Raw genomic sequence first — 18362 nt, 5'->3', positions numbered from 1 at the left:
CATTATGAATATTCCAGACCCATTTGCTTGGTGATAAATGACCCAGAAATGTCCCATTCCGCTCAGGGTGAAGCTCTTATGAGGTTAGTAAGAATGATGGGTGCCCATCACTTTGCTTTGGGTTTTGAAGGTTTTCTTGCATATGTACATGAAGAGTAGGGAAGGAAGGTGAAGAGAGAACAGAAAACCTGTGCCCTCTCAAAACACAATCTCTGGTCTTCCTGCTTTATCTCTTTAGTTTTTTGGGCCCCTCTCTCACTAAGCTATATTGGCTTGACACTAAAAAATAAAGATTTCTTCCTGACATCAGAGGTTCAAGTGGTAATTAAGACTTTGAACTTCAAAGCAGGACAGCAAGTCCGGAGTTTCTTTTCTACTTGGAAGTCTCTCTCCACCTCCATGTGGGTGACGTCTGCAGTTCTACTTTTTTCAACAAACAGTGGACTTAGACAGTAGGCTTTTTGGTCTTCCCTGTCCACTCATCTGTAGGTGGGTTTGGTCTTGTCTTTGTATACACTTTCATGTATCCTCTCTTATCTACAGCAATTTCATTTTAACCACTTAAGTTCCAGCAGATTTTACCCCCAGGGCATTTTTTACTATTCGGCACTTCGCTACTTGCAATTACGTGATCACGCAACACTGCACCAAAATGAAATAATATAATACAGTAAGTTCCCAACTTATAAACATTCGAGTTGCAAGCTTTCACAGATACAAACGGACCTTGCATTATGAACATTCGTAGATGCGAACAAATTGTGGAAGTAGCTCACGTGACTGCCACACATTTTCACAGTTGTGCTGCTGTGTACTTACTGTACAGTGCGATAGTATACTGTACAGAGCCCAGGATGTCCGGAAGCAAGAGCAAAAGCAGTGGTGATGTGGAGGGGACTGCTAGGAAGTGCAAAGCAATAACCATGGAAATAAAAGTGAAAATAATTGAGAAACTGGACTGAGGCGAAAAGATTGTAGACATCACTCGTTCTTATAACATGAATTGTTCAACCATTGGCACAATTCTAAAGAACAAAGACAAGATCATGGAACATGTGAAGTCTGCTGTGCCTATGAAGTCAACAATAATATCCAAAAAGCGTGGTAAAGTGATAGAGGAGATGGAGAAACTTCTCAGTGTGTGGATGCAGGATCAGCATCAGCATTGAGTCCTACTGTAACGTACCTGGTGGTAGAACCTGAAGTGCAGAGGAAGGAACCCCTTGCAGCTCTGGCTCAGGGGCCCTGGTAGAGTAGCAGGGAGCGCCGGAGCACAGAGGTGCATGAATGCCTGGTAGGACTTCTGCAGATGGATGTTGATGTGTAGAAATGCAGGAGCAGCTGGCAGATGGCATGCTGGCAGAAGTGAAGGAGCAGGATACTGGCAAGGATAAGCTGGTTCAGGTGCAGGAGCAGAGTAAGGCAAGGTCAGGCGGTCCGGGTCGACAACTAACAGTCAGAGTAAGCATAAATGGCAGGCAAAAGAATAGTCAAAGGGCAGGCCAGGGGTTGGTACAGGCAGCGTTTAAGCAGGGTCAATAACAGGTCAGATCAGCAACGGAATCACAGGTAACAGGATGCATGGGTGCTCAAAAGTAATAGACCAAACGACACTAATGCAAGGCACTAGCCCAACTTAAATATCCTGCCTGGCGCCAATGCGCCATCACGCATGCACACTTGTGCGCACCTGTATGCGTAACCGCGTACGCACATTTGCTAATCAGTCATGAGCAGGGCTAACAGGAGTTTTGCGCATAGATATGCACATTCCCTGACATTGCCCCCTCCATACGGACAGCCCCTGGATGCCCAACTGGGCATTTTTCTCAGGATGCCTGCAGAAAAATGCATTAATTAATTCTTTGGCATGAACATTAGTCTCTAGTTTCCAAAAGTTCTCTTCTACCCCATTCCGCTTCCACTTAATCAAGTATTGTACCTGGTTTCTTCTTTTCCTGCAGTCCAGGATGGTCTCCACCTCATATTCCTCCTCTCCATCAGCGATTACTGGTTCCAGGAGACCAGTATTGCGACCTGGAAAAGGATCAGGGACTGTGTGTTTCAGCAAGGAGACGTGAAATAAAGGATGAATCTTTAAAGAGTCAGGTAGTACAAGTTCATAGGAGACATCATTGATTCTTTGCTTGACAGGGAAAGGTCCCATGAACCTAGGTCCCAACTTCTTCATCAGGCATGCCAACCTTAAATTGTCTGTGGATAACCAGACCCGTTCTCCAGGTTCCAGAATTAATTCAATCTTTTGTCTTCTGTCAAATACTCTTTTCTTGTCCTCCTGTGCTTTGGCTATAGTTTTTTGCAGGATTCTATTGTACTGCTGGAAAAAATTCAGGGTGTCTTGGACAGCTGGAATTGCAGATTCTGGTAGCTCATTGGAAAGAAATGATGGGTGAAATCCATAATTTGCAAAAAATGGGGATTGCTTAGTTGCTGAGTGAATGGCATTATTGTAGGCAAACTCGGCCAGGGGCAATAAGGATACCCAGTCATCCTGAGAGAAAAATATGAAGCAGCAGATATATTGATTTGTTTTCTTTGTCTGCCCATTGGTTTGTGGGTGATATGTAGATGAGAATAAAAAGTTAAATTTCTAGGGTCTCGCAGAGCGCCCTTCAGAATCTGGATGTTAACTAGACCCCTTGATCTGATACTATCTAGGTACGAGTACAATCTTCTTAACAAAAACCCTTGCTGTTTCCAATGAGAGGGTGTACCCTTCATGAGCAGAAAATGGGCGAATGGGCAGAAAATCTTGGAGAATCGGTCGACCAACACAAAAATAGTAGGGTATTCCTCAGAAGATGGAAGTTCCACAATAAAATCCATAGCAATCATCGTCTATCAGGGATCGGAAGGGGCCTGAGCAAACCCCACACCTCGTTTCTGCTGCTCTTGTTACAGGTACACTTGACACAGGAATTCACATATGACTTACAATCCTTGGCCAGGTCAGGCCACCAGAACAAGCGTTGAACCAAATTATGATTGGTGTAGATCAGAATAGGGTGAGCTTCCAGAAGATACCCCTTGTTTCTGCCCCCCCTACCCACTTCCAAGCACTGTCCTTTGGTTCCACCCCCTGCCCACCTCCCAGTAATGCTCCTTTTAGAGAATACAGAGCCAAGTATAATTTTGTATAAAATTTGTTAATGATAACAAGAAAAGCAGTAAAATAGATCCCCTGCAGCCAACAACAATACCCTCACAGCAACAATGGACCCCCACAGCAAAATACCTTCCCAGCAACAATAGACCCCAAGCAGCAACAATAGATCTCCCATCAGCAATAAACAATAGACCCTGCCCTCAAAATTAGACCCCTTCCAGCAACAATTGACCTCCCAACAACATTAGATCCCTCCCCAGCAACAACAGACCACCCTGCAAAAATAGATCCCCTCAAGTGACAATAGATCCCCCAGCAGTCAGCATCAATAGACCCTCCAGCACACCCCAGCACTCCTTGCCATTATAAACATTCAGTGCTGGTGTTTCCGGAACTGCATTTCCCCCACATTCCCACTGGAAAAAAGCCCTGGTTCTGAGTTTAATACTGCACTCTCTGGGAAAATGCTACTGAACACTGGGTACTAGGTATGGTCTAGGGCGGGTGTCGGCAACCCGCGGCTCCGGAGCCGCATGAGGCTCTTTTTCACCTTTCCTGCGGCTCCGGAGCACACTGCCCACCAGGTGACAGGCAATAGGGTCGGCAAGCCGCGGCTCTTTTAATGCAGATCTTCTGTGTGCCGGGCGCCCGCTGGCAAACATTGGCTGTCAGGATGTAGGCGGGGCAGCCCGGATGTAGGCGGGGCAGCGTGACAAACTCCTCTCCTCTCACAGTCCGCCCTGAAGACCAGAACGGCGCGGGAACCCAGCGAGAGGAACGCGCGGAGCAAAGGTAAGTGAATTCACACAATATGGGGAATGAATTACTATGGGGGATGAATTACTATAGGGGGGATGAATTACTATAGGGGGGATGAATTACTATATGGGGGATGAATTACTATAGGAGGGATGAATTACTATAGGGGGGATGAATTACTATAGGGGGGATGAATTACTATGGGGGATGAATTACTATAGGGGGGATGAATTACTATGGGGGATGAATTACTATATGGGGGATGAATTACTATATGGGGGATGAATTACTATATGGGGGATGTATTTTCAGTTTTAAAAATGTTTCTCTCAAAATAAATTTCAATCGTGGTTTTGGCGAGATTTGGCTCAGTCGAAAAAAAAGGTTGCCCACCACTGACCTAAGGCTATGATTGTGATTATGACGATACACTGTGGCCCTGATTAACCCTTTGCTTACTGGGCCCTTAAACCCCCTTCATGACCAGAGCGTTTTTTGCAATATATGCAGTGTCGGATTTGTTTTAAATGTTGCAATGGTTTTGCGGCTCCCAGTCTTTTTTTCCCTCTCGGAAACGGGTCCAAGTGGCTCTTTATGTCTTAAAGGTTGCAGACCCCTGATCTAGGGGGACAATGCTGCACGCTGCTCACTCTGGGAGGACCTTTAATACAATACTACTAACAATGGCTGTACTAATAGTGACAATAATAGGAAGGATCCTTGTGATTTCAGGAATGGGCCAGCAATATCAAGATGTACACTTGTCATTTCCAAAGGCAGCCCTGGCTATAAGGGGAGGTGGCAGATAACATAGGGTGACTCTGAAGAGGTTAATACATTTCTAGGTCTGTCCACTTCTGAAGTTCAAAGATAATTTCTACACTTGCCCTATGGACTTATTACTGGAGATAAAATCCTTGTCAACTTATCTGTGACTTTGAAACCCTTTTATCAGGATCCCAGCATTCAGCATATAAACTGCAGCAAGACGAGAATTCTTTTCTAGTCTCTGTCTTGTCCACGTTACTCCTTTGCACCATCTCATCTCTGCTACCAGTCACCATGCCTGCAGACTACAATGGAACCTGGGTCATGGAGAAAAATGACAACTTTGATGGATACATGAAGGCTTTAGGTATTTCTAATTTGAAACATCAGTCACTGATCTATGTGAAGCCAATTAAGAAAATAGATAGCATTCTCTAAGGCTGTCTTACATGATCACATAGTGCTATGGACAATAGTTATATTTATTTATTCCAGGTACTTATATAGCGCTGTCAATGTACGCAGCACTTTACACATATATATTGTACATTCACATCAGTCCCTAACCCTCAAGGGGTGTACAATCTAAGGTCCCTAACTGACATTCATACATACACATACTAGGGCCAATTTAGACAGGAGCCATAGTTGAATTTGTTTTTTCTTTAGGAATTGGCCCCATTGATTTATGGACTGAAGTGGCTGTGTGTGTTTAGAGAAGGGTCGTGTTGTTCATTTTATAGTTATGTTTTAGGCCTTGTTTACACTGGCATGGTCAAACCTGAATTTCATTGCTTTTAGTGCCCATTCACACAAAAAACTGCACATTTTTGCATGCAGTGATGTGCCATTGACAACACACTTTTACATGCATTTGCAATGCACTTTGCTAAGCCTGCATTTCTTTTGGTGCCACTTTCTTCCTTTCTTCTTTAGGATTTTATGTGCACTGCAGTGCATTTTCCTGCATTTACATGCATTTGCGTGCATTTCTATGTATTTGCAGTGCGGGAAAATGCAACTTGCTGTACTTTTTTCACTGCACTGCATTACACTGCAATAGTATAAACAATGCATCACTAAATGGAAGACCAGGGTCCAGATGCGGACCAAGTCACTGTCCCATCCGGACCCATGCAGTCCTGCCATTTAAGAGCCTTTTCTTCCCCCAGCTGTCTCGCGGTCATCCTCACAGAGCTGACAGTGGGAGGCAGAACAGTTCTGGATGGACAGTGGGAGCTGCCCGAGATTAACAGGCAGGTGATTGGTTGCTAGGATGAAGTGCAGTCCTAGCAATCAATCACTATCTGTGTAAGGTAGGACAGTGGGGGGGGGGACAAAATTAAAGGGGATAAGGCCAGTAGTGCGAAGGGGGGGCTGAGGACAGTAATGTGGGGGGCTAAGGACAGTGGTGTGTGGGGGCTGAGAATTGTAATGTGGGGGCTGAGGACATTAACATGGGGGGGCTGAGGACAGTAATGTGGGGGCTGAGGACAGTAACATGGAGGGGGCAGAGGACAGTAACATGGCGGGGGGGTCTGGGGACAGTAATGTGGGGGGATGATGTAAAAAGGGGCAGAGTACTCTTCAGTGAAGGGGCAGAGGACAGTACTGTTGGGGACGGGGGGGGGGGGGGGGGGGGGTTGATGTCAAGGAAGTGTGAGAACACTACTGTGAAATGGGTGGAGGGGGGTGATGTAAAGAGGGAGCTGAGGACACTCATCAAGAGGGATCGGGCTGTGAATGAGGAGGGGACTGTGATGTGCAGAGGGGATTGAGGACACTGATGTGAGACCTAGTTCAGGTCTGTACATGTACATGTGGTGCACACATTGTGGGTAGGTCAGCACTACATGCTAGAAACCTGAAGACGTCCCCGACCCTTTTTTTTTTCCAAAATCACACTGCAGCAACATGTGGTTTGGTGCACATGAAAATGCACCACAGGGGCCTACATGAGATTCGGACCTCTGATGCATGCAAATTTTACTGCCTGGACCTTGGTGAATTTGAATTTAATACCCCTGATATAAACTATGTCCGCAAGAGAACCTGAATTTTGGACTGTGTATGAAGCTGAAATGTAGTGAAAAATACATCCCACAGCATCTGGTGTGAATGGGCCCTGAGGACATTTCTAACTGCATATAAATGCATGTAATGATTTTTCAGTGGAGCCATTCACGTTGGGTGTTTACCTGCATTTAGATGTAGTCAGTTTAGCTGAATTTAGAGAAAATAGAATTCTGTGCATCAGGATCAAAATGCAACTTAATAAATCTAAATGCATCTAAACCTGCAGGAACATTTAAATGCAGGAAAATGTAATTTGGGAAGCTAAAAGTTGTTTATACTTCACAAATGACTTTTGCGTTTAGAAAAGCTAAATGCAGTAGTGCCAGTGTGAATGAAGTCTGCAAAGAAAAAAAAAAAACAACAGCATTTACACTTTTCTACTTACCAATTTGAAGCCTTTGTACACAGGGTCATCCAGCTGCAGTGCGTCCCTCGAAGAGCTTTAGTGCGCTTTGGAGGGACAGGTGCAGGCCCTGTGTGTGCATAAAAGGACAAAGGTCCACAGTGCAGCAGATCTAGTCCTGAACACAGAGGACCTTTATAATGGATTGCACAGGGTAATAAAATTCAAGTAGCACTCAGTACAGCGTCCAACCCATCCCAGTCATAGCCTGCCATTGATTTTGACAGGGTGCCTGCAGTGAGCTCACTGTACCTGAACATTGCACCTGTCCCTCTTGGGCACACTAAAACACCAGGAGGTACGCGCTGCGGCTGGACGCTCCCACGTGCAAGGGGTCTAAAGGAACCCTGTACAGAAAGAAATATAGAGGCTTGCTTTCTGACAGCTTCAAAATGCTACTTGGCTTTTCTCTGGATTCAGTACATTCTTAGATTAGGTTATGTGGGTGATTTTTAATCTCGGAGACTAAAAAACTCTCCTAGTGCAAAATTAATGCAGGCCATAGACGGGTCATTTATCGGCCGAATTTTCGCCTGCACGAACAATCGACCGATAATCACGCCGTTAGTGGGGCTGCTTTTTGCGGATCTCCTCATTTATTTTTATCGGTCATGCTGGAAAATCTGCAAAAAACAGCCATTTTTCGTGGACATGGGTGGCAGCATCGGCAACGTGGCCGACCGATTTTTTGTTTTTCGGCCGATAAATGGCCTGTCTATGGCCTGCCTAATTGTTGTGTTCTACTGGAGATTGATGGGTGAATGTCAGTCTTAGATTAACACTGTAAAGTATAATTAACCGCTTCCTGACCGCCCTATCGCAGAACTACTGCTACAGGGCAGCAGGTCTGCGCAAAATCACGTATATATACGAGATTTTGTATTTCCGTGTATGGGATGCGCGCACCATCGGAGGGCTACAGCTGTCGGTCACCGGGTCCCGGCCCGAAATTCCCCACCGGCACCCTGCGATCGGTGAGGAACACTGATGGGGGGAGAGGTCTGTATGTAAACAATAGAGATCTCTCTCCTGTCAGTTCCAGCAGGCTGCTTTGTATTGCTCTGCATAGCACAAACAAATTTTCTTTAGAAAATTGGAAATTTTGAGCGTATTGTAATCCGATGGCGCCACCATTGATTTCGAAATTTGACCAACCAAGCCTTCAATTACACCTCATGTTGCTACAGAAAAGAATTTTCATGGCAAAGAATTGTCTTTTCTTTCCAGGTCGCAGCTCACGCTCATTTCTTTTTCATTTATATTTCTCACACGATTCTCCCATGGTTGATTCAAAATTCGTTTGTTTTTCAAAACATTTCCAACATGCCAATCACTCAGATTTGATGGTCACATGAAAATCGGCTGTTTCTGTGACCCACTAATTGTGCGAAATTCGAACTAAATTTTTTAGAAAATTTTTTTAAAGAAAATTCTTTCACAATTCGACCCGTGTATGGCTGGCTTTAGGCAGGAGGGAGCAGTGGGGGGGGGGGAGGCTTTACTCTGACTACAAAAGATACAGGTGCACTGTGCTCTTTCACAATGTGCCTGTATCTAACAGTGGGATAACAGAGGACGTAAACTGACCACACTAGCATGAATCGGCTGCCATGCTTAGTGGGGTCAGTTTACTATCTGCAGGAGGAGCACAGGCAGGATTAACCAGGTAAGTGAGAAAAGCAGCAGACACTAAAATATTATTAACATGAAGACAGACATACAGAAATCCATTAAAGAGACAATGTAAAATATATTTATTTTTAGGTTTATAACAGGGGCGGACTGACAACTCATGAGGCCCCCGGGCAATAGGGGATCATGGGGCCCCTGTGTCTTTGCCCAAACTCAAAAAAGCCTATGAAAAAGGTACCAGGGGCATCTCATGGGGCCCCCTACTGACCCCGGGCCCTCGGGCAGTGCCCGAGTTTCCAAATGGTCAGTCCGCCCCTGGTTTATAAACATTTTAAGGGGGGGGGTGTACGAGGAAACACTGCAGACATTAGAGTTCCCAGCATTCCCTCTTAAACCAGGGTTCCCAGAGCCCCCTTACATCAGACCTCACACAGCAGACCTTATACACCCACTTTATTAGGTACAATTGCTTGCTAATACAAATTGATAATCCCCACTGGTAATCCTTCGACTGAAAAAGCTGAAAATTGCCAGCTGAACAGTGGCTGCATCCAATGAGATGCAGCCGCTATTTGGCTATTTTGACAACCACCACCGATGGCTGTCAGAGCCCAACAGGGAGATTTGTTCATCCAAACTGAAGCATGGTTGGAGAAATCGGATTTTTTTTTTAACTTGGCCCTTGAGTGTGTAAGGCCTACCTTAGTCACTGACCTGGGATATGCATGCAGCAAGGAAAGTCGGAGAATAGTAATATGCAAACTTGTCTCAGGTCAGTGTCTTCAAAAGTATTGAAGCCATTGGATCGGCACGACAGATAGGAAACTAATGTTTCACAGGCTTAGCAATGACTGTGAGCAGACTTCTTTACTACAAGATATTTCTTAAGCTCCAAGGAGCAGGGCCCTCCTATCCCTCTTGTATTGAACTGTATTGTTGCTGTATTGTCTCCCATTATATTGTAAAGTGCTGAGCAAACTGTTGGCGCTATATAAATCCTGTATAATAATCTCTTATAATACATAAAATCACCTTTTCTGCAATACTGGAAGCATTTATGACTCCACACTGCCCTCTGATGGAATATCAGCAGAACTGAGAAAAAAAAGAAGGACTTCCATACATCTGAGAACAATGGAGAGAGACTTCAAATATGATCAGAATTGTAACTGTTTACTGCAGTGCGGAAAGCATGCAGGCAGTGTGCAATGAAATACTGTGGTGATTCAGATGGCCCCACACAGGGGCGTCCCTAGGGTTGGTGTCACCCGGTGTGTTAACACTTGGTGTCACCCCTCCGACGATCCCCACAGGATGGATAGGATCTGCGGATTGAGCATAATGGATCAGAGTCCGATCCATTCTGCTCCCCAATCCGCAGATCCAATCCATCTTGTGGGTATCGTGGGCTTGCAACCTATACGGGGTTAACTGTTCTTTCAACACTGGTCCGGTCTGCACATGCTCCAGAAGTGATGTCAGATGGAGGAGGTTCCTGCCGCATTTCTTGGTTACAGACAAGTCACGGATCTTGCACAGCCTTACCTAGATCAGTTAACCCCGTATAGTTTGCAAGCCGACGATCCCCGCAAGATAGATGGGATCTGCGGATTGGGGAGCATAATGGATCGGACTCCAATCCATTATGCTCAATCTGCAGATCCGATCCATCTTGCGGGGATCGTCGGCTTCCTTTAAAACGTTCCTTTTTGTGGAGAGGGTCTGGTGTCACCCCGTGCGATAGGTGTCACCTGGTGCGGCATGCACCCCCCGCACCCGCCTAGGGATGCCGCTGGCCCCACATGTTACCATCAGAGTTGGGTTGAATTGTACAAATAGATATCATCTCTCTGGGTACAATCAGAGGACTCTGGATGAGTTTACGTGACACTACAGAGTTGATCATGGACACAGAACGTTTTGGAGTCATCAAGTCATTAAAGAGCCAGGCAGCTAGCATTTTCTGTTTGAATGAAAGGTTCACATTAACCAATGCATGTAACATCCAGCCCCTGGCATGTTCACTGCTATTACCTATCAATGGCAGATCGTCACACCAGTAGAGTGTTGAAAGCACTCAATGTGCCTTTGCTTTCAGCGTTCATAAGTACAATGTGGGGGTTTACTAAATCTAGAGTGGACAGAATCTGGAGCAGCTGTACCAATCAGCTTTTAAAGTGTTACTAAACCCAGGACCCTTCATTCACTCTGTCTGGTCTCCCACAGTACACACAACATGGAAACACAATTATTTTAGTAAATATAAACTGCTAAATACCTTTTCTCATCAGCATTATATAGCAGTCTTGTGACTTCTATCAGTGTCCAACTAAGCACTGCTTAAAGCTTGTAGGAGGAGTTTTCATTCTCCTCTGATTGTCCTATGAGGCTGCATAACCCCTGACCCTCTGTCTGGACAGTGCTGATTGGCCCGATCACATGCACCCTCCCAAAGAAAAAAAACTCTCTGGCCATACACTCTAAACCTAGCATTTGCATTGTGATTCCTAGAACTCTGTACTACCAGCAAATGGATTGGGGACAGTAGAATAAGGGGAGGATCAGAGAAGACAGGATCAACCAGCCTTTTTACACAAAGCAGAGGATTAACTAGTTAGGTTCCACAGTTAGTATAAAAAGCATGCTTTACTGCATATACAGACTGATTTTACAGTTATTCACTTAAAGAAGTACAGCCAAAGCTCACATAGCATAAATTGATGGTTCTATATAAATACCTGTAACAATAAATTAAATAAATAAATACAACACCTATCAACATCTCCACTATGATTGTATTTAACCACTTGCCTACCAGGCTATGAAGCTTTACCCATAACAGTTTGATAACAATGAATGTATTCTAACAAAAGAACATAACTTCCACATTAATAATTATGCCACCAAAATGAATGTGTTGTAAATTACCTCCACCATTTTTCCTGTTTCTACTTGCTGGAGAGCACCATTTGGTTGAAGCCTAGAGCAGTCACTTTCTTAATGGAAACTCTCTCCCTCTACTTCTCTCAAAAACTACATGTCAGTTTCTGTAATTAAAATATGTAGATTTCCATCCATAATGGTACAGTATGTATTGGCTCAGTTAGGCTCCATGTACACTGCTGCTCCCAAACTCGAGTTTAGCAGCTTTTGGCATTTTTTTGCCAAAGCTCCTAAACTCGACTACATAAAAGCCTATGTGTCCATGTACACATGGGCTTTTAGCAGAGTTTGGGAGCTTCCGTGTTTACGTGAGGTTAAATGTCCCTCTCCTGAACGCAGAAGAATTGCGTTCAGGATAGGAATGTTTTGACCGCTGGCTGCGGGAAACCGCAAAAAGCAGCAAAAGTGCGGTTACCACGTTTTGCAGCGATTTGCATTTTCCCGTGGCCGGTGATCAGGGTAGGCTCGTGTACATGGAGCCTAAGAGAGGAAAGCTGACAGAAGCTTTGCAGTGCTGGAGTTGACAGAAATGAGAAAATATCATGGAGAAACGAAAAGAAGCTATCCTTGTAAGTTTAACTCTTTTGTGTCTCCCTGGCAGCAGAGTTTGTCCTGTCACCTCTCCTGTTTTCCTTTTCTCTCTCTCTGATCTGTGTTTCCTCACACAGTCTGGCATTCCTGTTGTTTTCTTCCCCCTTCAGCAACAGTAACTCTTTAGGCTGGCAGCTGAACAGCCTCTAGTGGCTCTGATTTTAGGCACAGTGCTGAAAATAGAGAGCAAATGAGCATGTGTGGAACAGGATGAGACAGTGCACTACTGGATTTTAAATAGTACAGGCACTTATTTATACTATTTTACACAACTATACTTGCAAAAGGAACCAGACTAAAGTGATCTATCAGGACTTCATTGTCTGACTAAAGTTCCACTTTAAGCTGGTTAAATTGCTAGAAAACTAGTCTTTGTATGGCCAGCTTAAAGGGCTGCAGCATCCCTACAAACCTCTTCATCATTTACCTGCACTATGATCCTCAATGATTGCAAGGTAATTGAATCATATCCCTAGAGCCTGAACTGGATGTGGCAATCCCGCATCTCTCTACAATAAATAATGAAAATTGATCGCAACAAGATACATTTGTAGGCAGTTTCAGTTAATAAAAAGGATTTTACAGCTGATTATGCTACAATTGCCCACAGAATTGGTTTCTATGGGGAAAGATAATGTTCCAATGTAGGACCACTGTAAGCCATAATGGACATGTCTAAGGCTCACAAAGACCCTGTACTGCTGAGTTGCCCCAGACAGCTTTAATATATCAGAGTGTGTATATCTGACCTAAGATGTGTGTCTACGTGACGTGAAACATGGAAAACAATGCTACATCTATGGAAGGTCTATACAAAAATATTGCATGTTATTGGTTTCCAGTCCTGACCTGTGGGTTTTTTTTCCCTATAGACATTGATTTTGCTACTCGTAAGATTGCGGCCCACTTAACCCAAACCAAGGAAATCATCCAGAATGGAAATGAGTTTAAAACAAAGACACTCAGCACATTTCGTAACTATTTTGTGGACTTTACTGTTGGAGTGGAATTTGAGGAACACACCAAGACCTTGGACAGCAGGACGGTGCAGGTACAAGCTTCTACAATTAGGCTTCTTGGCTCTAATAGATCTTGATCTATTGTGCCATGACAAGGCTTGTTTTATGTACTCCACAGACCTTAGTATCCTGGGACGGAGACAAACTTGTCTGTGTTCAAAAAGGAGAAAAGAATAATCGTGGCTGGAAGAACTGGATTGAGGGCGACAAACTCTACCTGGTGAGGAGCTATGTTGATGATGCAGTCTAACAGAACTCCAGGCTATGGCACTGACAATAAACACTTAAGTGGTATCCAAAAAATGCTATTATTCATTCATTGAAGTAGAACTTAGGCCAAAACTATTATTGCTAGTTTAGGATAGAATGAGAAAATTATAGGGCCCCGTTTGGGGTTTTCTTCCTGATTCCTGTTATGTCTCTGGGACAGAAAATGAGGGTAAACCTCACCAATGGAGACACATGAATAAATACTTGAACAAAGCTCTAGCCTCTCCACTTTCTACGTAAAAAAACATTTTGTAGTTGTTCTTTGGCTCACATCGAAGCATAGCTAAAACCAAAGATAGAAATGTAATATATTGTAGCTTACTAGTCCATAGATGTCAAATCTTCTGTAACTACCAGCCAGATGAAGCAGTTCATTAGATCTCACACTGCAGACATACAGCCATCAGACTGTAGGTATAGGAGTGCCTAGGCACAGTTACATACCAGGAAGTACACTGCTATTTTCAGGAGCAATTTAAGACAAAAAGTACATTTTCAAGGTACAATTGCCATAACCAACACAATTGCCATAACCATAGATGTTTTCTATAACAGAACAGTTCTCACTTTTTGAGATCAGTTCTACTTTATCAGCAAACCTGATGATAGTCTTAAAAAGAGCATACCATTAAATTCTATAGGACAAGCTGCTTAGATGCATTGTTCAACACTGTTGTTAGGAAGGTTCCACCCAAAAATGATACTTTGCTTTTCTGTTATTTCAGGAATTAACATGTGAAGATCAAGTTTGCATCCAGATATTCAAAAAGAAGAACTAAAGCACTGCCATCATTTTCACTTAGTAAAGAGAGGATACAACTGTGATATATTTTTTTGCAATTGAATAAAATAGATTTATATGAAATATTATGTTTTCATGAATGTTTCATTCATCATTTCCCACCGGTCTACGAGGGGTAGACAAAATAAATGCTTGCTGGACTAAGAGGGTACTAACAACCCAGAAACTGCCAATGTTGTTTATTTACTGCTAAAGGGAAAGTACGGTAAGTAACTGAGTACTTTTTAAGAGTTGAGATTTTACCGTTTGTTCATTTTAAATATTAATTTTACATCTTAGGTTGCTTGCTGTTGCGGATTTCCATGATAGTATTTCTTAAAGTGGATCTACGCTGCATCTGAGCACCACAAACCAAAAACAAAATTTAGTTCATTTTTATTATTCATAGCAAACCTGTCCATCCATTTCTCCATACTTTATTTTAATGAGAAATCACTTTGAAACACACCACCCTAGCTTTCTGGTTGTTGCCATCTTGATTAAGGGCAGTTGATTCATGTAGCATTTACTTCCTGGAATACATCTGTCTTTAGCTCAGGCATGCAGGCAGAAGGGTGTGCTTAGATGAGAAACCCCTCCTCTATTGAAGACTCCTGGGATGTATGACATTGTTTGCCTAGACAATGAAACCAGGAAGGAACTGAAGAAATGTAAAAAAAAAGGTTTATAACAAATAAAGATGATACACTTTCCTATCTATTTACTAATGATAGAAGCACAAGGATTAAAAATAGTCAATGTTGATTAAGAGAGTGAGGTTCGTTTTTAACTGCCTCCTGTCCGCCATGTAAGAAAATGACATGAGGGCGGCGACTCTCTCATTCTGGGAGGACATCATATGATGTAATAAACAGAAGAATGCAGCACAATAATATTAACTTGCAAATATTGCTAAATTATATAAACATGCAAATGTGAACATTGAAACATAAATCTTGCTGCGTGACAGTATAATGAAATTGAATACCCATATCTGTGCATAAACTGTGCTACATATATAACGTCTCCAAATACAAAAATCTCAATGATGCACCATTCCTCTATTGCTTCCCGTACTTCATATGTGCTATTGCAACATGTCTGCTGTGCATCTAATATCATCAACAAGTGTCCCAATACTATGATAAAACAATCCTGGTGAACCGTCCCTTTAAGACCTCTGTGCTCCAAATGCATATGTGCAATCACTCCACTGCATATATTCATCCAGTGCTTCCGTGTGACCCCCCAGTGCTTTATCCACCTCCGACACACTTATGCGCTCCACTCATGGATTGCCCCGAAAAGTCAGGTCAAACCATGCCTTTCCTTTTAACCCGGGTGGGTATGCTGGTACACAGATCTCCACCTCCTTCTGCACCTCTAAACTCCAAATCGCTCCACAGATAAACGAAAAAAAATTCTCCAAATAGAGAAGTATATCAAAATGTGTAAAACTTTATTAAAACACTGTAAAATATTGCACTCCCATTCATTTGTGTCTACCTGGGACACTACAGGATCAAGGACTCTCTATATCTTGTTTTTCATGAATAAACTGCAGGGATCCCTTATTCGAGATGGCGATACGTGCACTTCTGGTTCTACGGCTTGACATCATCGGCGTACCCAACGCGTTACGTCACGACATGTGACTTCATCATATGATGACCTTTCACTCTAACTGTGCATTTGCACACCCACGGGGGGCACGCAGTGCAGCGATCGGTGGTGCACTGTATCCCTGGGACACAGTGGATCATGGATAAGAGTAAAGAGCCAATGACACAGGCTCTATCCTGTGATCAACTGTGTCCAATCTCAGCTGATCCCATGAAAATAGGAAATGTCGATTATCGGCAGTCCTTTCCTCACGCTGATAGTGCGTGAGGAGAGGAGAGACGGTAAGTGGAATTCCTCAGAGGGGACATCTACACTGATCATCAGTGCCCTGATTATCAGTGCTGCCTTTCAGTGCCCATAATTGCCAACTATCAGTGGCCATCAAAACCACATACCAGTGCTCATCAATGCCACATATCAGTGCCCATCAGTGCCCATCAATGCCACATATCAGTGCCCATCAGAGCTGCCTTTCAGTGCCAACTATCAATGCTGCCTATCAGTGCCAGTCAGTGAAGCCTATCAGTGCCCATAAGTGCCGCCTATCACTGCCCGTTAGTGCTGCCTATCAGTGCCCATCAGTGCCACCTAACAGTTACAATCAATGCTGTCTATCAGTGCCAGTTAGCGCCACCTATCAGTGCCCATCAGTGCCGCCTATCATTGCCATATCTGAGTGCTGCCTTTCAGTGTCCATCAGTGCTGCCTTTCAGTGCCCATCAGTGCTGCCTGTCAATGCCCACCAGTGATGCCTGTCAATGCCCATCAAGGCCACCTATCAGTGCCGCCTATCAGTGCCCATCACTGCAGCCTCATTAGCGCACATCAGTGAAGGAGAAAAATTGCTTATTTACCAAATTTTATAACAGAAACTAAGAAAAAAATCTTTTTTTTTCAAAATTTTCAGTCTTTAGCAAAAAATAAAATACCCAGTAGCAATTAAATGTCAACAAAAGAAATCTCTTTCTTAAAAATTTTTTTTTACATTTTGTTTGGGTACAGTGTTGCATGACCGAGCAATTGTCATTCAAAGTGCGACAGCGCTGAAAGCTGAATATTGGCCTGGGAAGGAAAGGGGGGTAAAAGTGCCCGGTAAGCAAGTGGTGAAAGAGTTTTGCAGGTTCTCCCTCTAGTGGAATTTATAGGTTAAGACAGTGCCTGCTGACCAACTTCTGAGATTAGGCACTCATTTTCAGTTAGTTTGAGAAAACTGATAGACTTACACTGACAGAGGAACAGTAAAGTAAATGCACTGTAGGCACTAACCATGAAAGAAATTTGATATAAGTGATAGCTGACCATTTACATGTTAAGTTAGGAGAAAAGCAGATGTGTGCACGTGTGTGTGTTGGGGGAGGGGAGGGAGTTTCTCTTGTAATCTAACTAATATCCAGAATGTTACTTCTGACAACAAGAGACATTAGCTACCTAGTGTAGGTGATTTTCTACACAAGAATTGTACCCCTTGTTTTATCGCCTCTCCAAAATCTGAATAATTAAAGCGTATTTATACCCAAAAGCTAACATGTAATATATTGCAGCTTACCAGTTCTTAGATGTCATGGCTGTATTAGTTTTGTTTTTAAGCTTTTCTTTCCTGTATTTTCACTTGGTGATTCAGCCAGTATGTCTGTTTTTTTTCCTTTAAAGCAGAGCTAAACCCATCAATTGAATGGTTTCAAAGAACAGTTACATTCCTGGCATGCTGGGAATGCTGTCACATTTGCCTGTGCTCTTAATCAAACTGTCAAACTATTAAAAGGCTGGTGCCATAACTGACACATGCGCAGCATCATGGCAGTTACAGATCAAAACGAGGCTAAGATGGCAGCTTCCTTGGCTGAAAAGGATAGGAGGGTTTAGTCCCACTTTAACAGACCAAATGTCCATCAAAAGTGGCAGTTAGAGAGTTGAGACAAAATCTTTATTCCAAAAATGATTGCTGTAACTGCCTAAAAAGTGTTAGGTTGAGTTCCGCTTTAATTTGTTAGTTGGATCCATCTAAAATCTACTAGTCTAGGCTCACTTCTGTGCGGGTGGTGCCGCTGCAGATCCGCATGAAAATCTGTGCAGCCGTACCTCCCGCAAAGACAAATGCGAACCCGCAGGTGGGTGCCATTAGTTCTAATGGCAAGCCACCCGCACTGGAAAACACAACCATACTGGGAACCGAGGTTTCCACGCAGGCTGCGTTTTTGGAAGAAGTGCAGGAACCTCTTCCCTGTGTGTCACAGGCACGGGAGTCCATTCAAATGAATGGGCTCTCATGCCTGCGCAAAACACGGCCTGCACGGCAGCATATATGTGAACCAGGGCTTAGACGATTTCTTTTTTTTTTCATTCAACCAGTAGGTTGAATGAAAAAAAAAA

At 43.5% G+C, this 18362-nt stretch overlaps 1 protein-coding gene and 1 long non-coding RNA gene across 2 annotated transcripts in view; one reads left to right on the top strand and one right to left on the bottom strand.

The window, feature by feature from the left end:
• LOC149459167 (uncharacterized) overlaps positions 1 to 7208 on the bottom strand; it is a 34374-nt gene extending 27166 nt beyond the window's left edge. The window contains exon 1 of the long non-coding RNA XR_016313323.1: positions 7116 to 7208. This is a non-coding gene — a long non-coding RNA (uncharacterized LOC149459167). The remainder of the gene's footprint in view (positions 1 to 7115) is intronic.
• RBP2 (retinol binding protein 2) lies at positions 4863 to 14453 on the top strand. The gene is made up of 4 exons (XM_089681533.1): positions 4863 to 5021; positions 13172 to 13350; positions 13437 to 13538; positions 14314 to 14453. Exons 1-4 carry the CDS (start codon positions 4949 to 4951, stop codon positions 14365 to 14367), a joined length of 408 nt encoding a protein of 135 aa, XP_089537659.1. The 5' UTR covers positions 4863 to 4948; the 3' UTR covers positions 14368 to 14453.
• The last annotated feature ends 3909 nt before the right edge of the window (positions 14454 to 18362 follow it).

Source organism: Staurois parvus, unplaced genomic scaffold, assembly GCF_062004578.1.
Source record: "Staurois parvus isolate SC_StPar_1 unplaced genomic scaffold, SC_StPar_1.0 ptg000270l, whole genome shotgun sequence".
NCBI lineage: Eukaryota > Metazoa > Chordata > Amphibia > Anura > Ranidae > Staurois > Staurois parvus.
Note: the sequence above shows the minus strand (reverse complement) of the source record. Positions and strands in the feature narration are given on the sequence as shown.

What these genes read in the sequence shown, in the direction of transcription:
- RBP2 (XM_089681533.1), top strand. Translation starts at nt 4,949, where the DNA reads ATGCCTGCAGACTACAATGGAACCTGGGTCATGGAGAAAAATGACAAC. An exon ending in TGGACAGCAGGACGGTGCAG is followed by an intron (nt 13,351 to 13,436) that starts GTACAAGCTTCT and finishes TGTACTCCACAG; the next exon opens with ACCTTAGTATCCTGGGACGG. An exon ending in AGGGCGACAAACTCTACCTG is followed by an intron (nt 13,539 to 14,313) that starts GTGAGGAGCTAT and finishes CTGTTATTTCAG; the next exon opens with GAATTAACATGTGAAGATCA.